Raw genomic sequence first — 25,991 nt, 5'->3', positions numbered from 1 at the left:
CTGGGGATGCAACAAATTAAATAAAATCTGGGAAAACTGGGTTTGAACCCTACTGGAGTTAAAATTTACATTGGAGTGTCACTTTTTGTCAAATTACTGATGTGATCAAAGTTGAGATAAATTATGAAGCAAAAAAAAAAGTAAATTCATCTAACAATAGCAGTAAGGAGAAAAAAAGCAGCAGGGCTTCCTATTCAGCAGCTCAATGAACTAACCATGGAGACTAAGTTTCTGCAGTATCAGAATGCTCAGAGAAAGTGGGAACCTTGTAAAAGTGTAATCTTATTTACAGTAAAGTGCTTGTCCTCTTGTGGTACAAATGTTCATTTACATCGACAGTTCTTTTTAAATAGATATTCCTTAGATTAGGGTTAACTGTTCACCTTCACAATGATAAGCTAAACATGCAAAATATTATCTAGAAGAATTAAGTGCACAGATTTATTTGCCTTTTTTTAAATACTAGAACAGCCAACAGATGGCACTAAGCACATTTTGAGAGGCTCAGAATGCAATGCGGTGTAATTTAATTAAATTGGTGCCAGCCCTTCTCCTGAATCTTTATGGAACTTAAATGCAGTGGTGCAAAATTTGGAGTAAAGTCCAGATGTTTGGTCAATCCATATGCTAGAGCAGCTCCTGTTCATCATCTTCAGAGCCTGATGGTCCCTGACGCACCTCCTCATACCACTTGTTGGTTAATGTTTTCATCTGTATTCGTCCATGATGGAGATCCTAGAGTACATATATATGAGATATGAATACATCTTAGTATTACATAGAAATTTAAGCTACTTAGACGTGTTGTTTGATTCAGCTGAGCTCTGGGAAAGAAGCTGAATATTTCTACCAACTTGAGCTGAAACAGATCTTTGTAAGGGTAGCATTCTACTAAGACTGTGTATGCACTCAAGACAGAAGTGTCACCCATTTGTCAAAGGGCGAAGGCGCTGCAGATTTCCAGCTACAAAACTGGGTGCTTGGCCTTCCAGTTTGACATGCTGTGTTCTGCTGGGCAGTTACTATGTAATGCGTACAAGCATGTTCCTTTATCATGCAATGAGTGTCAGCTCAGTGTGGCTGAAAGAAATGTTTTAGTCAGCAAAACAGATAATTTCATGATGCCAGCTTGGACATCAAAAGGTCAGATCACAACATTCAGAAAACAGATTTTCTCAGGAAACCAAAATCACAGATAAACAGTTTTAAGATCGCCATTCACCTGGCCTTGTAGTACATACAACAAAGTCATAAATTACATTACTGTTCTGTTTAAGAAATTTACAGTTTCAGCATTGAGCTTTAAATAGCAATTTCTATGTTTCTTTCATATTTAAAGGTATAAAATACACTTTAATCAAAATAGTATATGTCCTTCCAAATATTTTGAGAAAGACCTACTTATTTAATCTTCTAAGTAGCAGGTTACTATAAGCAAATAATTCCAACTGTTTTGGATTGGATTTCTTATTAAATAAAGAAATACAAAACAAGAAAATGTAAATTAATTTGTAGCTATGCTTCTTACTATGTCTGCAACAATGTTTAGTGTAACTAAAAGGACTGTTTAAATAAACTTTTGATTAAACAAACTCAAAATGTTTATTTAGAATCTCTCTCTCTCCAACCACAAGTGGTGCTGTTCCTCCTGAACATACTTTTTCCTTTCTGCAGGTTGCTCTATAAACTACATAAACATCAAAGAATAGCAACATTTTACTTCAAATGTCATTGAAACGAAAACAAAATCATCCGTCATATTCCACTTTCAACTGTTGTATTGCATCTACAGCAAAACATTATGTCCATATCATGCTAAACCAGTTGAAACATAACCTGGCTGGAATTATAGACATTTATTGTGAAATGCTGCTGGTTTGCCATGCTCAACATCAAATTATACAAATCTATAGAGTTAAACATTATAAATGATCAACCATCAATTATGTTCTATGGGAGCAGGGGTGTACGGTGTAATGGAAGTTCAAAACTAAGTTGACTGTGATAGACTTGGTAATTGAAACCTGAATTAGGCAGTACTCCATGGCACTGTTGATGATTTATCAGCCAGCTGGTTCATTAACAGGACTAGACTTGTTACTAAGGCTCAGGAAACTTTCCACTCAAATCCAGATAACCCTGCAAGTCAATGCCCTAACAGGTAGGCAAAAGCAAAATACTGCAGATGCTGGAAAACTGAAATTTCAGGGAAAACTGGAAATACTCAGCAGATCTGGCAATGTCTGAAAAGGAGTTAACTTTTCAGGTCTCTGACCTTGATTTCTGATGCAAGGTCACCGACCCGTAACGTTAATTCTGTTTCTGTCTCATCTACTGCCAGATTTACTGAGTATTTCCAACACTTTCTGTTCATATCCCTAACTGGTAAGGGTTGTCCCAGCTGGACAAATTTCTCTGCAGTGGTAAACTGCATAGATTTAGCTCATTAAACTCCAAGCATATTCCTGTGTTCATTTTGGTTCTCAAACCTTGGCTCTGTAATCCTGTACCTTCTGGATTTGGCTAAATGGGAGAAAATGTGCATTCTAATGGACGTTCCACCCACTGGACGATAGTGGAGAGGTGTTGGAGGCAGATGGTAGGAACAACTATGTTAAACGCTGCAGACAGGTTGAGAAGAAGTTGTCACTGGACTAGTAATCCATAGGCCTAGGTTAATGCTCTGGGGACACAGGTTCAAATCCCATCACAGCAGCTGGTGGAAATTCAATTCAATTAATAAATCTAGAAATAAAAGCTAGTCTAATGGTGACCACGAAACCACTGTTAATTGTCGTAAAAACCGATCTGGTACATTAATGTCTTTTAGGGAAGGAAATCTGTCCTTATTTGGTCTGGCCAACACGTGACTCCAGACCCACAGCAATGTAGTTGACTCTTAAATACCCTCTGAAATGGCCCAGCAAGCCACTCAGCTGTATCAAACCGTTACGAAGCCTGAAAGGAATGAAACTGGATGGATCACCCGGAATTGACCCAGGCAACAGAAATGACAAGGGCACATTCAGCCCTGTCGATGCTGTAAAGTCCTCCTGACAAACATCTGGGGGCTTGTGCCAAAATTGGGAAAGCTGTCCCACAGACTGGTCAAGCAACAACCTGACAACGTTATACTCACGGAATCATGCCTTACAGACAATGGTGCAGACATCACCATCACCATCTCTGGGTATGTCCTGTCCCACCGACAGGACAGACCCACCAGACCCCTGACTCCCCAAAGCCTGTCCACCATCTACAAGGCACAAGTCAGGACTGTGATGGAATACTCTCCACTTGTCTGGATGAGTGCAGCTCCAACAACACTCAAGAAGTTTTCACCATCCAGGATAAAGCAACCGCTTGATTGGCACCCCTTCCTCAAACATTCACTCCCTCCACCACTGATGAACAGCGGCAGCAGTGTATACTATTTACAAGATGCGCTGCAGAAACTCACCAAGGCTCCTTAGGCAGCACCTTCCAAACCTACGACTACCACCATCTAGAAGGTCAAGACCAGCAGATCCAGGTGGTGGTGTTCCCATGTAAGTTCCCCTCCAAGCCACTCACCATCCTGACATTATATCACCGTTCCTTCACTGTTGCTGGGTAAAAATCCTGCAACTCCCTTCCTGACAGCACTGTGGGTGTACCTACACTACAGGGACGGCAGCGGTTCAGGAAGGCAGCCCACCACCACCTTCTCAAGGGCAATTAGTGATGGGCAATAAATGCTGGCCTAGATAGTGACGCCCACATCCCGTAAATGAATTTAAAAAAAGGTGGTGACATAGTGGTATACAGTCGAGATGGAGTTGCACTGGGAGTCATCAACCTCAAATCTGGACCCAATGAAGTCTCATGGCATCAGGTCAAAAATGAGCAAGGAAACCTCCTGCTGCTGACCACCCACCGTCCCCCTCAGCTGATAAATTGGTACTCCTCCACGTTGAACATCACTTGGAAGAAGCACAGAATGTACTCTGGGTGAGGGACTTCAATATCCATCACAGAAGTGGCTCAATAGCACCACTACTGACCGAGCTGGCAGAGTCCTAAAGGACATAGCTGAGAAGCTGGGTCTTTGGCAGATGGTGAGGGAACCAACAGTAGAGAAAAAACGAGTTGACCTCATCCTCACCAACCAAACTGTTGCAGATGTATCTGTCCATGACAGTATTGTTAGGGATGACCCATGGCACAGTCCTGGTGGAGATGAAGTCCTGTCTTCACATTGAGGGTACCCTCCATCATGTTGTGTGGCACTACCACTATGCTAAATGGGGTAGATTTCAAACAGATCAAGCAACTCAAAACTGGGCATGAATGAGGAATTGTGGGCCATCAGCAGCAGAATTGTATGCAAATACAATCTGTAACCTCATGGCCCAGCATATCCCCCACTCTACCATTACCACCAAGCCAGCCTGGTTCAATGAAGAGTGCAGGAGGGCATGCCAGAAGCAGCACCAGGAATACCTAAAAATGAGGTGTCAAACTGGCGAAGTTACAACACACAACTACTTGCATGCCAAACAGCGGAAGCATCATGTGATAGACGGAGCTAAGCGATCCTCCAACCAATGGCTAAGATATAAGCTCTGCAGTCCCCCGCATCCGGTATTGAATGGTGGTGGACATTAAACAACTAACTAGAGGAGAAGTCTCTACCAATATACTCATCCTTAATGATGGGGGAGCCCAGCACATCAGTGCAAAAGACAAGACTGAAGCATTTGCAGCTAGCTTCAGCCAGAAGTGCTGAGTAGATGATCCATTATGGTCTCTTCCTGAGGTCCCCGGCGTCACAGATGCCAGTCTTCAGTCGATTCAATTCATTCCATGTAATATCAAGAAACAGCTGAAGGCACTGGATACTGCAAAGGCTATGGGCCCTGACAATATTCAGGCAATAGTACTGAAGGCTTGTGCTCCAGAACTAGCTGTGCCCCTAGCCAAGCTGTTCCAGTACAGCTACAACACCGACATCTACCTGGCAATGTGGAAAATTGCCCAGGTATGTCCTGTACACAAAAAGCAGAACAAATCCAACCCGGCCAATTACCACCCCATCAGTCTACTCTCGATCATCAGTAAAGTGATGTAAAGTGTTGTTGACAGTGCTATCAAGCGGCACTTGCTTAGCAATAACCTGCTCACTGATGCTCAGCTGGGTTCAACCAGGGCCACTCAGCTCCTGACCTCATTACAGCCTTGGTTCAAATATGGACAAAAGAGCTGAGCTCCAGGAGGTGAGGTGACAGTGACTGCCCTTGACATCAAAACAGCATTTGACTGAGTGTGGCATCAAGGAGCCCTAGCAAAACTGAAGTCAGTGGGAATAAAGGGGAAAACTCTCCACTGGTCGAAGTCATACCTAGCACAAAGGAAGATGGTTGTGCTTGTTGGAGGTCAGTTATCTCAGCTCCAGGAGTTCCTCAGGGTAGTGTCCTCAGCACAACCATTTCAGCTTTTTTAACAGTGACCTTCCTTCCATCATCAGGTCAGAATGGGGATGTTTGCGGATGATTGCACAATGTTCAGCACGATGTGCAACTCCTCAGACACTGAAGTAGCCCGTGTCCATATGCAGCAAGACATGGATAATATCCAGGCTTGGGCTGACAAGCAACATTTGTGCCACACAAGTGCCAGGCAATGACCATGTCTAACAAAAAAGAATCTAACCATCACCCCTTGACATTTAATGGCATTACCATTGCTGCATCCGCCCTAACAACATTCTGGGGTTACCACTGACCAGAAACTGAACTGGACTAGCCATATAAATACTGTGGCTACAAGAGCAGGTCAGAAGCTAGGAATTCTGCAGAGAGTAACTCGCCTCCTGACTCTGTCCACCATCATGAAGGCACAAGCCAGGTGCGTGATGGAATACTCTCTACTTGCCTGGATGAGTACAGCTCCCACAACACTCAAGGAGTTCGACACCATCCAGGACAAAGCAGCCCGCTTGTTTTGCACCCCATTCACCACCTTCAACATTCGCTCCTTCTACCACTGACACACAGTGGCAGCACTGTATATCATCTACAAAATTTACTGCAGCAACTCACCAAGGTTCCTTCGACAGCATCTTCCAAACCCACGACCTTTATCACGCGGAAGAACAATGGCAGCTGATGCATGGAAACACCACCACCTGCAAGTTCCCTCCCAAGCCACACAGCATCCTGACTTGGAAATATATTGCCGTTCCTTCACTGTCACTGGGTCAAAATCCAGGATCTCCCTTCCTAACAGCACTGAGTATACCAACAAAACATGGACTGCAACGGTTCAAGAAGGTAGGTCACACCACCGTCAAGGACAACTGGGGATGGGCAATAAATGCCAGCCTAGGCAGGGACGCCCAGATCCCGTGAACAAGTAATAAAAGAATAATGAGGAGAAATAGTTTATTTTTGACATAGTTACATATCAAAGTCAAAAATGATGTCCTAAGAGCTGTTTCAGTAGTGTAGCGGGAGGGGGGGGAAACTGATGGAGAGATTCAAAGATGTAGCTCTGGGAAAGAAGAGCACAGATTTGGGAGGTGATTACACATTCAAGCAGGACAGGGATAGCACCTGAATAAGAGATCCATGAACAATACCAGCCATCATGGGAGCCAGAAGGGAATTTGGGTGATGAGTAATTTCGTGGAAACTGTGTCAGGGTGCAAGAATTTTATTAATGATTGGTTAGTCTCATCAGTGATTAAACAGATCTTATTGCATAAATTCATTAAAGGGAGATTAACCAGGCATTGTTAGAATGTGTTGATGTAATGACATTGCCAGGAGCAAGTAATTATTTATTTAAAAAGGTACAGACAGTGGAGCTCTCTGGAGATTTTCCTTGGCTTGTTGAGGCTAATGTAAACAATTAATACTGACATACTCTGAATCTCCTGAACAGATTTCTAGTATATGATATATAATTTTTTTTATTCATTCACAGGATGTGGGCTTCGCTGGCTGGGCTAGCGTTTATTGCCCATGAGAAGGTGGTTGTGAGCTGCCTTCTTGAACTGCTGCAGTCCATACATAGGCATAATGTAATTAATGTGTCTATATCTCATATATACTGCATGTAAAGAGTTGTTTTATCTCATTGACTTGATTTTGTAAAGAATACTAGCCAGTGTTTCAATATATCCTAGTCCTTGAACTTGTATTAGAGGTGAAGTATGTATGATAATATTCTATATAAACCCAACATTTCATCTCTGCAATATATTAAGGCACCTCATTATTTCAAACTGATCTGGTTTGCTGGAAACACCATCCTAGGCAGATTTTTCAATCAGAACTAATTTGCATTCCCAGCATGTGGCTACTTCTGTGCATTTAATCCCTTGTGGGCTGAATTTAACGAAACAGAAATATCTTAATACAAAGTTACCCAAAATTCCTCTGCCAATAATCCAAAATATTACAGCCGCTACTGACAAAAAAGATGTCATCTATCATTATCACACTGAGTTTAATCAAAAAGGAATAGGAATAGCAACAGGCAATTTAGGTCCTTGAGCCTGTTCCATCATTCAATGAGATCATGGCTGATCTGTGACCCAATTTCATATACTCACCTTTGCCCATATCATAAACCACCATTTGCAGAAGCGTGTTCCAAACTCTTACCACCCTTCTTTCGTACAGATGTTTCCCAACTTCACTCCACAAAAATCGAGCTCTAATGTTTAGGTTATGTCCCTTAATCCTTGACCTTCAATCAGCAGGAATAATTTCCCTCTAACGACCCTATCAGTTCTCCTTAATAACGTGAAGACATTTCCTTGAAAATTGATTAGACGTTTTACATGGGATTCAATTAGAAAATTTAAAGAAAAATGGTTTGGAATTTTGAGCTTCACCACATCGGAATACATGGGAGAGGGGAAGGATCCTTCTGAATTTAGTTATCACCAAAAATAACCTTTAACTTTCTATTCCATTATTAAAACATACAGCAAATTCTAGTACTTGCCACACAATATTAACAGTTTCTGCATTGCATTGTGTAAAATATTGATTTATTGATCAGAGAAATTTAGAATGGCCAACCTCTGGAGTAAGTCTTCGTGTAAAAAAAGGGTTCAAATATCTAGCATCCAGCCACATGAAGCCTTTGAGATCATGTCGTTTGATGTACTGTGCTTCATACTCTTCCTCAGTTAGCTCTGATAAGTGTTCAGATTCAACAGTGTTTCCCTGGAAACAACAGCAATCAATTAGAACTATCTATATACTTATGACTTTGACTTTATAATGAATTGGATTTCCAGCCAGAACTTATTTATTATATTCTGGAAACTAGTGCTATAATTTCTACTTCCGAATTGTATTACTTGGAGCTCTGCACATTAACTCGAACTAAAATGGAAGAAGATAGATAGTAAATTCAAAGAGTTAAGCTCATACCAAACAATGGCTAAGAAAATGCTAGGCCTGAACTTCCTCCAAGTGCCCCGTGCTCAATTTCTTACTTTAATTCTTTTTCGATGCTTTCATGCCCGACCTTCTGATACAGGCCGGGTGAGATCCAGGCAGTGCAGCGTGTCCCTGGGGCCGAGAGTCAAAGTGCAGGAGAGTCGAAGTACAGAAGGCTGCGCCCCCTTGTTTACAGCATTAGCTGCCCTAAACCAGGTAAGTTTAAAGGGTCCATTGAAATGTAAAGGTCCTTGAGAGGCCAGGGAGAAGCTAAGTGTCTAAGGTAAGTGGATAGGATTTGCGGGGGTGGGGGCTGGGGGAAGGATCGAAGGTCAGTGGGGAGCTTGGAGGAAGGATCAAAGGATGCTGGGTGGGGGGGCGGTGCGGAAGGATCAGAGGTCGGGGAGGACCGAAGGTTGGGGGTGGGAGTGTTGAAGGTCGGGGATTCCTCAGCGCATCTTTGGGGTACCTGCCCAATACGACACTGGGAGGCTCAGAAGTTACAGCCTGCTGTACTTCAGCTCATTGTTTTAGTTACAAATTGAGCAATTAGGTTTTTTATTCCAAATACTGTTATAATTATCAAAATTTTTGCCATCAATTTTCTGATTTAATGCCTACAGTAAGGTCCTGTGTCAAACACAAAGTGCAAAAAAGACATGAAGAGAAACAAGGCAAATCAATTACCATCTTCTCAGTTTTGCTGAGGGTAATATCTTTCTTGTTTCTTCTACGAGCTTTGGGATCTTCTATATCCATCAGCCTGGTGAGAGGCATTGTTCCTCCACCCAAAACCAGAATTGTGAAAAGCACAATGACTATTGTAGTTGTTCCAATAAGTTGTCGCTTCTCTATTGGCTCCATCTCCAAATGTAGACTCAAAGCATAAGGAATGGCACCACGGAGACCTAACATTAAAGAGGGTAAATGAATCCAAAACCTTTGTGTAGGAACTAGAAGGTAAAATCATATAAGTCATTGTGTCTTTTGATTTTAATCAGAGCTAACTTAACCTCAACTGAGGATTCAGCTCAATCAATATGAGGAGGCTTTATTAAAAGAAAATCACAATATCTTACAAAAATTTTGCAATAGAGACAAAACTTCTCAATTGTAATAATGAACATATGGTTATGCAGTAGATGATAATTACAGACAAATTAAAATGTGATTGAGTTATCTACTGTTATACTAAATTCTTGCTCATTTATCATAGTTTACACTTATGGAGATCAAATGTGAGGATCAGCAAGTTGATTTTTATATTGGTGGGAAGTTTTGAGGTGAAACATGAAGATTAGAGAAGCAACAATTTGGAAACCATAGCATTCAAAGAAAATGGCTGATAGAGGGGCTGCCATTATAAAAATGTAAACTTATATAGTGCCTTTCACAAAATCAGGTTGTTCCAAAGTGCTTTACAGCCAATTAAGTACTTTTTAAGCATTGTCACTATTGTAATGTAGGAAATACGGCAGTCAATTTTTACATATCAAGCTCCCACTGGTAGTTTTGGTTAAAGAATGTTACAAATGTGAGGTTTTTTGAGATTATGTTTTGGGACTGTGCCTTTAAATTAGGGTAAAATGAAGGAACAAAGGGAGTCATGTGACCTGTTCTGAACCCTGTGTAACAAAACCTAGATGGCTTGGTTGTTAAAGGTCAAAGGGGGAAGAAGGTGCAAGATATTCACACTTGCACCCAGTGATCAGAGCAGCTGTGCTAATGGTGGATAGGTTGTTAGCCTCCAAGGGAGGTGTTAAGAATGTCAGATTGTGTAAACAGTTATATTTTGAGCTGACCATTTAATTCCAAGATAAAATGGAGTGGTGGAGCAGGAGTGGGGGGGTGATAGATAAACAGCATTTCTACCTGGATACTACATGGAGGGGGAAGATGGTGGCGTAGTGGTAATGTTACTGGGCTAGCAACGTAGAGGCTCAAGCTAATGCTCTGGAGTTCAAATCTCACCATGGCAGCTGGTGGGATTTAAATTCAATTAAATTGATCTGGAATTGAAAGCTAATTTCAGTCAATTTCAGTGACCGTGACAACTATCATCGATTGTCGTTAAAAACCCATCTGGTTCAGTAGTGTCCTTCAGGGAAGGGAATCTGCTGTCCTTACCTGGTCTGGCCTGCATGTGACTCCAGACCCACAGCAATGTGGTTGCCTCTGAACTAGCCTCTGAAGTTATTTAGTGACAGATGAGTTTTTACAACAATGATGGTTGTCATAGTCACCATTACTGAGACTAACTTTCAATTCAAGATTGATTAGTTGAATTTAAATTCCTCCAGCTGCCGTGGTGGGATCTGAACCCTTTGAAACGGCCTAGCAAACCAATCAGTTCAAGGGCAATTAGGGAGGGCAACAAATGTTGGCTTTTCCAGCAACACCCACATCCCATGAAAGAATAAAGAAAAAAAATACAAGGCCCGTGTGGTTCAGATGAGCTTTGAGAGGGGAAAAGTCCATTGGAAGTATTCTGGGATTGGGTTACAGGTTTTCCTAAAAATATCATTTAACCCCAGACAAGGTCAGTCTGCAAGAATCCATGAGAGAGCAGAGAGATAGGGTCAGCAAATCTCTAATGTTCACCACGCAAGATGGGAGTGGGAGCTCGCCGTCGGACTAAAGAGACCAAAGTCTTGAGGGTTTAAATGAAGCTGGAAGATTTGCCTAGCTTTGACTAGAGAGGGGGACCTCAAGCATAACCCACACCGTGAAAGTCAGTTTGGGGATTAGAAATTATCTGGCTGGATAAAAGAAAAGGAATTAAGAATCAGTCGGGACTGATTCCTGGAGAATGAAGTATCTACTTAAGGGACAGAGTAAAATTTAACTGGAGGAGATTTTGGTTGTTTTAAATTTTAAACGGGAGATCTTCTCTGTAGTTTAGAGAATAGGTTGTCTACTGAAATAGTGTTTGATCAATGCTGCTTTTTGTTTATGTATTACAGTAAAAGCCTCATTGCGCAATCCTTTCAGCTATTCACTGAAAGTTCGAATTTCTTTTTAAAAGTTGAGTCTCTATGGGGATCGTAATAGGAATAAACAGTGCCTAAAACACAAGAACAACTTTTCTTCAAAAGGTGCCATGGAATCTTCTATATGCGTCTGAGGGGGCAGATGGGTCTTGGTTTATCATCTCATCCAAAACATGGCATCTCTGACACTGAGCCATCATTTCGTTAACGGACTGAAGTTTCAGTCCAGATTATATGCTCAAATCTCTGGAGTGGGACTTGAATCCACAACCTTCTGATTCAGGCAAAAAATGCTACCAATGAGCCAAGGCTGAAATGGATATTAGCTCCCCATCTACTGGTGAGGATTAGGAAAGATTTGTGCAGGCAAGTTCCTGGTGCTAACAAAGAAATATAGAGCAGCCAACTAGCAAAAATTGGCTTTAGCTGCGGTTCAGTATGAGAGGAAAATGGAAAAGCAGAGGGATTCCTTCCCTTAACCCCCCAGGTCCTCTCCATTTCTCTCTCCTCCTTTAAGACCTTCCTTAAAATCAAAGTTACCAAGTTTTTAGCTATACCTCCTAATATTTCCTTTTTCACTTAGTTTCAGAAGTTTAAATGGACAAAAATTATCTTGGGATGGTTTTTCTACATTAAAGACACTATATAAATTCAAGTTCTTCTTGGAAATTTGAAGCACTGTCATTTGATACAACAATTTCATGTGATCAATCCTTGCTGTAAATTTATGCCTCAATCTGGGTGTAATACAGCATATTTATATTTCCAGAACACAGCAAAAAGTAAAAAACCTAAATTTTCTACATTTAATAAGTATTCAGTACTTCATATTACTATGATGCTATACAATTATGATTTAAAATTTAAATTTACATTTAGTTATGCTGTAACAGTTTTAAATAGCTGTAACTCTGATATCCACTTACCACTAAACCACATAACAAACATCATTTTTGGGGTAATTTTATGATCTCGAAAGAAGTTCAGAAGGTAGGAGAGGGGAAAGATATTCACTGCTCTTCCAAATAAAACAAGAACCTGTCAATCAAAGTGATTTTAGTAGAATTAAATGTGGATAATAAACAGTACTTATTTGTGTATTTATTATATATTTAATACAGTACTAGCAGACAGCAACGTATTTGCCCCAATATTTGGTATACATTCTCCATTTGCAGTTAGTAATTTAATTTTGTTTCACTATCAGCATCTACCTCATTTGAGATTTGGGGAATAAAAGATCAAAGAATGTGTCTGCAGGTATCATCAGATATACCAGTAAGGATTCTCTTTGACTTCGAAAGCCAAGCTGTTTATAATGAAGGCTGTAAGGATCCAATACCATAATAACCCATATGTGCATTGTGATGAGCTTTGCACTTTGCAAAAAGGTTGTATTTGTAAGATAACCCCTTAACCCAAAACGAAACTGAGATAATTCTAAAAAGGGAGGATATAATTGGATTTCCTAGCTGCAAGGTCATTTTTGAGAAGTGACCCAGTGACTGACGTTGCTACGGGGGTGAAAGCTAGGTAACAAAAAAAAAGGCAAATAAAAGCTAATGGAGTGAGTGGGGTATCATATTTCTGCCTGTTGTGCTGCAGTAGAACACAGGCACAGAACTTCTAGTGTGTTCAGGAAAGGCAATCAAAGCTCTCTACAAAAAAGGTCAGTTTTCTGTTTGGCTGTAAGAGAACTCATGGAGCTCACTGTCAATCAATGTGCAAGTGAGCTAAAACGGACAGAAACCTAAAAGTGGTGTGAATAGCTCAGGTAAGTTAAAGAGCTGAATGTTTGAAGTAGAGATGGTCAGATTGTGAACCAGGAGTTGTTGGTTGGTCAGTTGAAAAGGAACTCTGGAAAGCTATGCCATCAGGACTGCTGTGACCCAGGGGAGAAAGAGGGTTTGTAGAAGGGCGTCTTGTAAGTGTTAATTGTATCTAGGGGCCTGGAATAGAATAAAGCTACCAGTGAAAGCAACTTGCGGGCCAAAAAACTGAAAAGAAAAGAGAGCCCAGGAGAGGCTATTAAAGTCTCCAGAACACAAAATAGGACAGAGTGTTTGGAAAGGGCTAGGAATCTAACTTCAAGCACATCAGATAAAGGGACGACAATGAGAAAGGGGACGGGAAATACAAGACTGAAGGCGTTGTATCTGAATGCACGCAGTATACGAAATAAGGTAAATGTGCTTGTGGCACAGATTGAAATTGGCAGGTATGATGTGGTGGGCATCACGGAGACCTGGCTGCAAGGGGATCAGGACTGGGAGCTAAATATCCAAGGATATACATCCTATCGAAAAGATAGGCAGGTTGGCAGAGGGGGTGGGGTTGCTTTGTTAGGAAGAAATGAAATTAAATCAATAGCAAGAATGACGTAGGGTCAGATGATGTAGAATCTGTGTGGGTAGAGTAGAGGAACTGCAAAGGTAAAAAAACCATAATGGGAGTTATGTACAGGCCTCCAAACAGTAGTCAGGATGTGGGGCACAAGATACACCAGGAGATAGAAAAGGCATGTAAGAAAGGCAAGGTTACAGTGATCATGGGGGATTTCAATATGCAGGTAGACTGGGAAAATCAGGTTGGTAGTGGATCCCAAGAAAAGGAATTTGTGAATGTCTACGAGATGGCTTTTTGGAGCAGCTTGTGATTCCCCACTAGGGAACAGGCAATTCTAGATTTAGTGATGTGTAATGAGGCTGATTTGATAAGGGAGCTTAAGGTGAAGGAACCCTTAGGAGGAAGTGACCATAATATGATAGAATTTACCCTGCAATTTGAGGGGAAAAAGCTGGAATCAGATGTAACGGTATTACAGTTGAATAAAGGCAACTACAGGGGCATGAGGGAGGAGCTGGCCAGAATTGACTGGGTGATGAGTCGAGCAGGAAAGACAGTGGAACAGCAATGGCAGGAGTTTCTGGGAGTAATTTGGGAGACACAACAAAAATTCATTCCTAGGAAGAAGAAGCATACTAAAGGGAGGACGAGGCAACCCTGTTTGACAAGGGAAGTCAGGGACAGCATAAAAGCTAAAGAGAAAGCATACAATGTGGCGAAGAGCAGTGGGAAACCTACAAAGACCAACAGAGGACAACTAAAAAAGAAATAAGGAGGGAGAAGATTAAATATGAGGGTAAACTAGCCAGTAATATAAAAGAAGATTGCAAGAGGTTTTTTTAGATATATAAAGGGTAAGAGAGGCAAAAGTGGACATTGGCCACTGGAAAATGACACTGGAGAAGTAGTAGTGGGGAACAAAGAAATAGCGGAGGAACTGAATAGGTACTTTGCGTCAGTCTTCACGGTGGAAGACACGAGTAACATCCCTAAAGTTCAAGAGAGTCGGGGGGCAGAGGTGAGTATGGTGGCCATTACCAAGGAGAAAGTGCTAGGAAAACTGAAAGGTCTGAAGGTGGATAAATCACCTGGACCAGATGGATCACACCCCAGAGTTCTGAAGGAGATAGCTGAAGAGATAGTGGAGGCGTTAGTGGTGATCTTTCAGGAATCACTCGAGTCAGGGAGGGTCCCAGAGGACTGGAAAATCGTTAATGTAACCGCCCCCCCGTTTAAGAAGGGAGTGAGGCAAAAGACGGGAAATTACAGGCTGATTAGCCTGACCTCGGTCGTTGGTAAGATTTTAGAGTCCATTAATAGAATATTAATCCTTAATAGGATGAGATTTAAGAATACTTGGAAGTGCATGGTAAAATAGGGCAAAGTCAGCATTGTTTCATCAAGGGGTGATCATGCCTGACAAATCTGTTAGAATTCTTTGAGGAGGTAGCTAGTAGGTTAGACAAAGGAGAGCCAATGGATGTTATCTACTTGAACTTCCAGAAGGCCTTTGACAAGGTGCCGCACAGGAGGCTGCTCAGTAAGATAAGAGCCCATGGTGTTAGAGGCAAGGTACTAGCATGGATAGAAGATTGGCTGTCTGGCAGGAGGCAGAGAGTGGGGATAAGGGGGTCCTTCTCAGGATGGCGGCCGGTGACTAGTAGAGTTCCGCAGGAGTCAGTGTTGGGACCACAACTTTTCACTTTATACATCAATGATCTAGATGAAGGAACTGAGGGCATCCTGGCTAAGTTTGCAGATGATACAAAGATAGGTGGAGGGACAGGTAGTATTGAGGAGGCGGGGAGGCTGCAGAAGGATTTGGACAGGTTAGGAGAATGGGCAACGAAGTGGCAGATGGAATACAACGTGGGGAAGTGTGAGGTCATGCACTTTGATAGGAAGAATAGAGGCATGGACTATTTTCTAAATGGGGAGAGAATTCAGAAATCTGGAGTGCAAAGGGACTTGGGAGTCCTAGTCCAGGATTCTCTTAAGGTTAACTTGCAGGTTGAGTCAGTAGTTAGGAAGGCAAATGCAATGTTGGCATTTATTTTGAGAGGACTAGAATATAAAAGCAGGGATGTGCTGCTGAGGCTTTATAAGGCTCTGGTCAGACCACATTTAGAATATTGTGAGCAATTTTGGGCCCCGTATCTCAGGAAGGATGTGCTGGCCCTGGAGAGGGTCCAGAGGAGGTTCACGAGAACGATCCCAGGAATGAAAGGCTTAACATATGAGGAACGTTTGAGGACTCTGGGTGTATACTTGATGGAGTTTAGAAGGATGAGGGGGGATCTGATTGAAACTTACAGAATACTGAAAGGCCTGGATAGAGTGGACGTGGGGAAGATGTTTCCATTAGTAGGAGAGATTAGGACCCGAGGGCACAGCCTCAGAGTAAAGGGAAGACCTTTTAGAACAGAGATGAGGAGAAACTTCTTTAGCCAGAGCATGGTGAATCTATGGAATTAATTGCCACAGAAGGCTGTGGAGGCCAGGTCATTGAGTGTATTTAAGATGGAGATAGATAGGTTCTTGATTGGTAAGGGGATCAAAGGTTACAGGGAGAAGGTGGGAGAATGGGGTTGAGAAACTTATCAGCCATGACTGAATGGTGAAGCAGACTCAATGGACCGAATGGCCTAATTTCTGCTCCTAGGTCTTATGGTCAAATCCAGAGAGTGGCAAAAGTGAGAGACTTTGCGTACCGGAGGCAGGGTTTGAAAGACTGCATGTGGTGCCACGTTTGTGGTGGGAGTAATGCTAGGACAGCGGTGAGACATATCTTTGTTGTGTTGCCTATTTAAAGTGAAATTCATTATTTCTATTGAAATACCATTTATCTGTTAATGCATGCTAAATTTTATATTGATTTGTTGAGTTTGCTTCAGTAAAAATTTTAAAAAGTGAAATTTTATTCATTGGTTTCTTTCATCAGGGTCATTTGGGGGTCCCTTCTTTTTCAGGTTATTGGTCTCTGTGGGGATCATAACAATTACTAACCTGGATGAAACTCAGTGGAATATGTCAACTAGTGAGACGATTAATGTATACCGTTTGAATGTTTAAACTATGCAAACCCTGAAATTTGTCATACAAACATTAACATAAAACACACATTCTATACAATTCCTTTCTTTTAGTCCATCATGGGATGAGGGCATGCTGGCAAAGGCCAACGTTTTTTGCCCATTCCCAATTGCCCTTTACATGTTATTTTATGGAAGAGTTAATCAGTGTATTTTAAATAGGTTAACAGTGGCATTTAAATAAAAGGGATTACACAAAGTCTCTAAGCTAATATTTCTAAAGCATATTAATTAACTCTTGTCCAACTTCAGTTTAATCTATAAATTCAAAACATGTATTTTAAAGATTAAGTATAATGTTAAATCTAAAAGGTAATAGTCATTAGATAACTGAAAACAGACAATGTAATCAATAGATAATTGTGTCAAATGGCCTTTTGCAAAAAAATCTCTCTTGGACTTGGATTTTAAAACTAGACATAAGTGAATTAAATTCTCTATGCATTAAGTTAAACAAAGTTTTTTAAAAAATGACTTAATGAAAATAACTTCAGCAATCACAAAGTAATCTGGATACAACTACTATGTTTTATTTATAGCAGACGGTAAAGAAACTTTCACGTAGCGGAGGCAGAACATGGTTCTTCATACATGGACTTAAGTGGATCACACCTCCCAATGCCACATTCAGGTAAGTAAATTCCAAAGACTCTTTTAGAAGTGGCAGTCCCAAGGTCTGGCGTTGAATACCTCAAGGCAAACCAATTTTGCATGGGGGTTCCATATAGTTATAGGCTCCTTGTTTGCAAATGTAAAGCTCCTAACAACTAATTCAGACATGGGGTCTTGGCACCTATTTTCCCTTCACCAATTTGGTGGGCAGTGCAATTTAGGCCAGAAGAATGCATGGGCTTCCTGGCTACCACACTGGGGGCTTAGTAAGTTGCTCAGCATTCCAATAACAGGTGCTTGCACAGCCTGGTCTATAGGCCATGGTTGTCAAAGTTTTCCACCACTGGGGGATTTCCTGATGTCATGTCTGGATCTATGGTAGACTAATTGATAGAAATTGATCTCTATGATAAGTCAACAAGCCCATTATTACTGTAAGCTGTGAATACCAGGATGGTAGAAGGAAAATTAGATGGACCTTGATCTTTCCTTATCTAGCAATTCCTATATTTCTTCCAAAAAAATTCTGGGGATAGCTTTAAACTTTATCAGTAGGAGAGTAAAACTGTTTAAGATGTAAAAGAAGCACCCCAAGCAAATCCACCAGTTTGTTAGGTCAGCTGGTTAGGTCAAAATTACCCTCAATATCTTTAAACAAGTATGGGGCATAATAGTGACTTATATTTATGCTAGTTGGTACAACTTATATAGTAAATTTGGTTAGTTAAGAATAGCAGTCATAATTAGACTGATCATGAGTGCCACAAAACTACACCATCACATTCTCTCCTGCCAGTTAAAACACACTTCCCCTCAACAACACGAAAGCTTGGGAAATTGTCAGCAATATCAGCTGATTGCTTAAAATGCTCATAGGACATTCCTAAGGGAAATATGCTGGGTTCCGATAAACATTCAGAAATCAATGGACAGTAAAGCAGGAAAGCAGTGGAAGACAGCCTAACACATTCATAAAATAAACAGAAGGGTAGACCTTTTAGGCCAATTTGCCTTACATAAGGCAGACAATGTGGGAGCTTAATGTGGAAGAAATGTCCAAGCTTGGTCTTTGTGATTTGGATCAGACCTCGGGGGGCATAACATTTATTTCTATGTAAAGTAATGGGAATGTAGATCTCAAACTACTAAGATAAACATATCACACATTCCAGTTGAGGATTGATCTCCTATTGTGGCAACAACACTAATAATATGCCTTTTCAAACTTCCAGGAAAAGTCAGAAATATAAGCACATATTATAAGACCGAATTGCATGACTTTGAGGATTAACACTATGTAACGTTACAACTACATAATTGACATCTTTGTGATATGAAAGACTATCAATGTTCATCAAAAGGCCATAGTAGTCATAAATAGTAGTCAACTAGATTTAAAAGCAATAGATCATGCCTCTTTAATCTGCAGTTCGTTGACTAGGCAGCCATATAAAGTATACTGTACTGCAGCCAGTTTCAAAAGCCTGCTTGAAGACACAAACCACATCAATAATGACCAACTAATCTCTATAAGGGGAATAAGATAATGTTTCAAACTAATGAAATAAGGCATCGCTGGTTCCAGATGTCCAGAAAGAAAAGCTTAATCTCCTGTCAGAGTATCCAATGTACGCTGAAAGGATCTAAAGTTTTCAACTTCAGTATTTTACCTAGAAGTTGGTCCAATGTTGGCTACTTGTGTGATGAAATTCTTCTGAAGTCAGTACTAAATCCATCTCTCACCAGTTTGAACCTTGGCAAAGTGTGCCAAAATCGACCATTTCTATGCTGTTTAATATCTCAAATTTCTGCAAGGTCTGAATTCAATCTTTGTTCAAAGCTAAACGGCATCAGTTTCTCTGCTTTTGTCTTGTAACTCAACCCCCTAATGTGGTGAATCAGCCTCATGGCTGAACTGCATTGTCTTCAGTGTGAATATTTCCTTTGTGTCTTGATAAGCAAAACAGAAGGTGCATTCTGTCCAAAACAATTTCAGTACACCATACCCTAGCTTATCTTTTATTGAATTAGCAATAAATTTGAGCATTCTATTTGTTCTATTGATTGCTGGCCCACTGTGACTTGACATGTTACCATGTTTTAGGTTAAAAGTTGCAGGGGGAAGAGAAAAAGGGAAGTGGTGGTAGTCTTATACAATGTCATATACTTGCACAAATTTCTCCAACTTTCTCCCAATGTCTCCAACGCGTGTGGACCCTGAAGTAAGACCTCATCAGTGCCTTCTTGTCAGCTGTTGCTCACTCTTCCAGCACTGCATTATTTAAATAGCAAAGTCCATCCGAGCTTCTCCCTTTAATTCAGGCTTTCATTAACTTAAAATTAGAGACAGCTGAGTAGGTTAAGAAAAGTTGACAGTCACTAAATCCAGAATTTATGCATCTTGGAATACTCAGATAAATTTGGAAGATAGCAAAACAGGCATTAACTGTAAGTTTCCAAAAAAAAAAATGGAAACAGGAGTAGTGCCAAATATTTGTGGATGTCAAACATTGCATCCCTGTTCAAGAAAAGGTAAAGCAATAAGCAGGAAATTATAGGTCCCAATTATTTTGGGTAAGCTAGAGTCCACAGCAAGGCATAGAGTGAGTGAATATGGAGCTAATTTAGTTGACATTTTTTTTGAGGAAATCAGAGTGGATAGGTAAAAAGAATATAGTTTATTTTCTGAGTTTTTGTTTTTTTTTTGTTTTTGTCAGATAGTGGTGAATAAAAAACACTTAAAAATAGATCAGCTTATCAAATGACTATTTGTTTTCAATGACTCAGCTGTTTTATTTACTCACTATACCTTCCAATGTGCTTGTATTCTGTTCTATTCTAGTCCAGTAATACATCAAATGTTACAGTAGTGAATGATGAACTGTACTGGATTAAAAAGGTTAAGAATTAAGTTTAATATAAAGAATTGTTAAAATATGTACTCACAATGCACCAGATAACAAAAGAGATCTCAAGCTTGTGAGGAAAGCTGAATATTGCCAGGCCAATATAAGCAAAAACACACGTCTCTGGGAAAAAAAAAGGTTTCATGTTACTGGGTAAAAATATTACAAAGATTTTAAGATAGTAGTGCAATCAAGCAAGGCTTTGCACACCGCCCATCTGCCCAGGGGCATAGGTTTGAAGCTAGTTCAGATTGAGAGCATGAAATTCCTCTTGTTCTTCTGTCAAGTGTAAGGGGCCTGCAGACATGAACAGTGTGGATCATCTCAACCCACTTCCTAAAAGGACAAAGGTTCACAAAATTATATGCAGTTCGGTACAAATTGGTAACATAAGTCAGATAAATCAAAAAGATGATTGACGTGGGGTGGAAATCTCAGTGTAATAATTGATGCTTTTTTGAGGATAAGGCATATTGTGGTGCAGTCGAGAAAGATTTACTCAGCACTTGGTGTGCCTTAGCTGCCATACAGATGCTGTATGAGAAAGAAACATAATTGTTCTCTTTCTAGCACCAAACTGCATAGCCTAGAGATTTCTTCAAAAAGTTTAAATTTAAACAATTGCATTTAAATTCCGAAAGCATGATGTTGATGTATTGTGTTCAATTCTTCAACTTCATATGTTGGAAAGCCCTGATCCTGGCACTGAGGGAAGCATATCATGGAGACTTATGCACCTTTTAGGTGCTATGAAATCTGTTATGGACACAGGTGTTGCAGCACCTACACTATCCCAGCGGTTGGGAAATAGTGCATAGCATAGCAAAAACCAAGAAAGTGAACATAATAAGGTATCAAAGTTAGCTTAACATTATACATAAATAACATTGAAAGAACATTATGTTTATATAAATATAAAAGGTCATTTACGTGGGAAAGGTCCTCCATTTTTTCAAGGTTTTAATTTGAAATTTTATCAAAAACATTGTTCTCTCAAAGCAGATTAAAATAAAATAACAAAGAAAATACAGCACAGAACTAGAAAATACAAACAGTTTCTTTCAAATTTTCTTTCATCACTTGCACAGCACAACTCTTTATCAATTAAGACCAAAAGGCGTAGGAATAGAAGTAGGCCATTTGGCCCATCGAGTCTGCTTCACCATTCAATGAGGTCATGGCTGATCTGATAACCCTCAATTCCACTTTGCTGCCTTTTCCCCCATGACCCTCGACTGCCTTACTGATTAAAAATCTGTCACCTCAGCCTTTAATATACTTAACAACCCAGCCTCTACAACCCTCTGCGGTAAAGAATTCCACAGATTAACAACCCTCAGAAGAAATTCTTCCTCATCCCTGTCTTAAATGGGCAACCCCTCACTCTGAGATTATGCCCTCTGGTCCTAGACTCTCCCACAAGGGGAAACAACCTCTCAGCATCTACCCTGTCAAGCCCCCTAAGAATCTTTTATATGTTTCCATAAGGTCACCTCTCATTCTTCTAAACTCCAATGAGTACAGGCCTAACCTACTCAACCTCTCCTCAAACGAAAATCCCTCCATACCCAGGATCAACCTAGTGAATCTTCTCTGGACTGCCTCCAATGCCAGTATATCTTTCCAAAGGTAAGGGGGCCAAAACTGTTCACAGTATTGTAGGTGTGGTCTAACTAGTGCCTTGTATAATTTTAGCACATCTTCCTTATTTTTGTACTCCATTCCCTTTGAAATAAAGGCCAACATTCCATTTGCCTTCCCTATTACCTGCTGAACTTGTATGCTATCTTTTTGTGATTCATACACAAGGACCCCCAAATCCTTCTGTGCTGCAGCTTTCTTCAGTCTTTCTCCATTTAAGAAATATTCAGCTCCTCTATTCTTCCTGCCAAAGTGCATAACCTTACATTTTCCCATATTATATTCCATCTGCCAAGTTTTTGCCCACTCACTTAACCTGTCTATATTCCTCTGCAGACAGTGTCATCCTCACCACTTGCCTTGCTACCTATTTTTGTGTCATCCGCAAACTTGGCGATAGTACATTCACTTCCCTCATCCAAGTCATATAAATAATTGTGGTCCCAGCACTGGTCCCTGTGGCATTCCACGAGTTATAGGTTGCCATCCTGAAAATGCCCCCTGTATCCCCCAACTCTCTGTCTTCTATTAGTTAGCCAATCCTTTGTCCATGCTAATATACTACCCCCAACACTATGGGTTCTTATCTTATTAAGTAGCTTTATGTGCAGTACCTTATCAAACGCCTTTTAGAAATCCAAATATATTACATCTACTGGTTTTCCTTTGTCTATCCTGCTTGTTATTTCCTCAAAGAATTCTAATAAATTTGTCAGACATGGCTTCCCCTTCATGAAGCCATGTTGACTCTGCTTGATTATGTTATGCATTTCTAAATGCTCTGCTATTACATCCTTTATAATAGACTCTAACATTTTCCCAATGACGGATGCTAAGCTAAATGACCTATAGTTACCTGTGTTTTGTCTCCCTCCCTTTTTGAATAAGGATGTTACATTGGCAGTTTTCCAGTCCTCTAGGACTTTTCCAGAATCTAAGGATTCTTGGAAGATTATTACCAGTGCATCCACTATCGCTGCAGTTATTTCCTTTAATACCCTAGGATGCAACCCATCAGCTTCAGGCCTTTAACCCCACTAGTTTCCCTAGTACTTTTTCTCTAGTGATAGTTATTGTATTTATTTTCTCTTCCCCTTTTGCCCCTTGATTATTTAGTATTTTTGGTATGCTATTCGTGTCTTCTACCGTAAAGACCGATGCAAGTATTTATTCAACTGCTCTGCCATTTCCTGGTTCTCCATTATTTCCCCAGCCTCATTCTCTAAGGGGCTTGTACTGACTTTGGTCTCCCACTTCCTTTTTATTATATATTTAAATAAGCACTTACTGTCCATTTTTATATTACTTTCTAGTTTGGCCTCAGTTTATATTCTTCCTCTTTTTTATTTTTTGGCAATCTTCTGTTGGTTTTTAAAAATTTCCCAATCCTCTGGTTTACCACTAATCTTTGCCACATTTAATGTTTTTTTTCTTTCACTTCGATACTATCCTGAACTTAAAAACAAAAAACTACTGCGGATGCTGGAAATCCAAAACAAAAACAGAATTACCTGGAAAAACTCAGCAGGTCTGGCAGCATCGGCGGAGAAGAAAAGAGTTGACGTTTCGAGTCCTCATGACCCTTCAAGGGTCATGAGGACTCGAAACGTCAACTCTTTTCTTCTCCGCCGATGCTGCCAGACCTGCTGAGTTTTTCCAGGTAATTCTGTTTCTATCCTGAACTTACCTGGTTAACCATTGTTGGTTTATCCCCTTCCTAGAATCCTTCTTCCTCACTGGGATACATCTTTGTTGTGAGTTATGAACTATTTTCTAAAATGCCTGCCATTGTCCATCAATCGTCTTCCCAGTCCACTCCAGCCAACTCTGCCCTCATTCCTTTGTAATTACCCTTATTTAAGTTTAGCGCTGTTGTTTCCGACCTAAGTTTCTTACTCTCAAACTGAATGCTAAATTCCACCATATTATCGTCACTGTTTCCTTGGGGCTCTTTTATGCTGAGATCATTTATTAAACCTGCCTCATTACACAATACCAGATCCAAAATAGCCTGATCCCTAGTTGGATCCACAACATATTGTTCTAGGAAACTGTCCCGCATACACAATGAATTCTTGCTTGTGGCTACCTCTACCAATTTGATTTTCCCAATCTACATGAAGATTAAAATTATTCTTTAGACTATTACAATTGTGATTAAATCATATTACACAAAGACACAGTATTACATTTTTACAAATAAGGAAGAAATAAACCCTTCAAAATTAATTTTATTTAAAAATAGATCAGGCTGAACTGTTCTATTTTTCTATTTCCACACATGGGTGGCTGCTAAAGAAAGTTGTTAGATACCCAAATTCACCTACTAATTTCAGTTACTTTACATAAAGCTACTATTTTCTCTTCAATTCACCATAGCAAGGACTTTTAGTTAATTTATACTCCATTTTTTTTAGTATAGAGCTTTGGTTCCCTTGGTACCAAATCTGCAAGATGCTTTGTCTGATGTTGAGAGATCTGAACAGATCGAATAATGACAAAAGCATCTTACATTATTAGTCCATTGAAGTGATCGGAAGGTGCGAGGGCAGGGGGACAAAGACCAGACAATAACAAGTCAAAATGTCCATGCTACTCTTGAATAGTTGCTCAGTCATTTTTCAAATCGTATCAAAGTTAGTTAGCTCTTGAGCCAAATTAAAATCATGTTACTGCAATTTTAAAAACATTTTCACACTATAATTGTAAAGACTGGAGTAATGCAAACCTCACCCAAAAATACATACCACACATAAAAGCAACAGTCCGCAGTGTCTGCTGCATAAGGATTTGAGTAACTGGAGAGAGGTTATGGTGAGCATAGTGTGACATCACAATGCCAGAAAACAGAATAGCCATGATTCCTAAAAAGAAACAAGGAAACAACAAAAAGCAGTTTTGACACAGGTTTTAATCAAAAAATCCTAAAATATCAAGTCAGTTAAATTCATTATTACTGCAGCTGTGAAATAAACACAATTTATGACAAAGATTCATGTACGGAACATCGACATTTTTGTTCTGTGAAATGGACAAAGTTGAAAATACTCAGTACTTACACATGGCTTCAAAAGCTTGGCCCAGATTTTGTGGTCAGCAGTGAACGAACGGCACATATTATTCATTACACATGCCCACAAAATTCCTGAGAGTTTTCACATTGCAATAAGCAGTTATCAGGCAATCAAAACAGTACACTGCCTTCTGACCTGTGAAAACAGAGCAAGAGACAGAGCATCTCCTCAACTAAGGATAGAGAAAAATCCTTGGAGGGCTGCAGTCTAAACCAGGAAGTATAGCTTAGAATGGTTAATTCAGTGTAAAATCACCTATGAAAAAATGTAATTGAAAGGCAAAGAAAGATGGGATTGTGAGAGATAGAAGAGACAAAGGAAAAGTCCAACATTTTTTAAGTAAAAAAAAAAATTCCCAACAATAATTAAAATGTGAAGGAATAGAACTACACATTTATAAAAGTAAACTTTTAGTACCAGAGGGGTTGTTTCACAGGAGTTAAAAACTTAATCACATGGTTAAAAAATAATTTACGCGTGAATGGACATGCCCTATCTTTTTTCCCCCCTGTATTTAATGGGTAAAAACCACAAAGCCACGCCCTTCCATGTGTTTGAATGCAGTTTATCAGTGAGGTGCTGTAATGGAAAAGCTCCTGAAGGAGCAGGGCAAATTGGACAGGAACTAGCAGATTCCTGTATCAACTTGTGCACATGTGGGCGGCAGAGGTTGCTGTCTGATTTACTGCTTAACAACAGTGAGCATGGGTAGGGCATACTGCTAGTTCAACGCAAAATTCAGATCATAAATTCACCTCCATCCCCACACAGCAATTCACAAAAATATGCATCATACTGAATATTAAATCAGGATCATTCCAGCAATGTAGAGATCATGTTTAAAAGTTTAACCAGAGACTGCCACAAACCAAGTCACTTATAATCCTGGAAA

The 25,991-nt window shown here is 40.1% G+C and overlaps 1 protein-coding gene across 2 annotated transcripts in view; it reads right to left on the bottom strand.

The window, feature by feature from the left end:
• Window positions 1-427: 427 nt before the first annotated feature.
• The window catches only part of slc9a8 (solute carrier family 9 member 8), a 73,024-nt gene continuing 47,460 nt past the window's right edge, over window positions 428-25,991 (bottom strand). For both annotated transcript variants that reach the window (XM_078555311.1, XM_078555313.1), the window contains 6 exons: window positions 24,773-24,889; window positions 20,425-20,507; window positions 12,355-12,466; window positions 9,126-9,346; window positions 8,073-8,219; window positions 428-735 (listed from right to left, as the gene is read on the bottom strand). In XM_078555311.1, coding sequence (XP_078411437.1) covers window positions 628-735; window positions 8,073-8,219; window positions 9,126-9,346; window positions 12,355-12,466; window positions 20,425-20,507; window positions 24,773-24,889 — 788 coding nt within the window. In that variant the 3' untranslated portion in view covers window positions 428-627. The remainder of the gene's footprint in view (window positions 736-8,072; window positions 8,220-9,125; window positions 9,347-12,354; window positions 12,467-20,424; window positions 20,508-24,772; window positions 24,890-25,991) is intronic.

This window comes from Cetorhinus maximus, chromosome 13 (genome assembly GCF_964194155.1).
Source record: "Cetorhinus maximus chromosome 13, sCetMax3.hap1.1, whole genome shotgun sequence".
NCBI lineage: Eukaryota > Metazoa > Chordata > Chondrichthyes > Lamniformes > Cetorhinidae > Cetorhinus > Cetorhinus maximus.
This window is presented reverse-complemented; position numbering and strand designations above follow the sequence as displayed.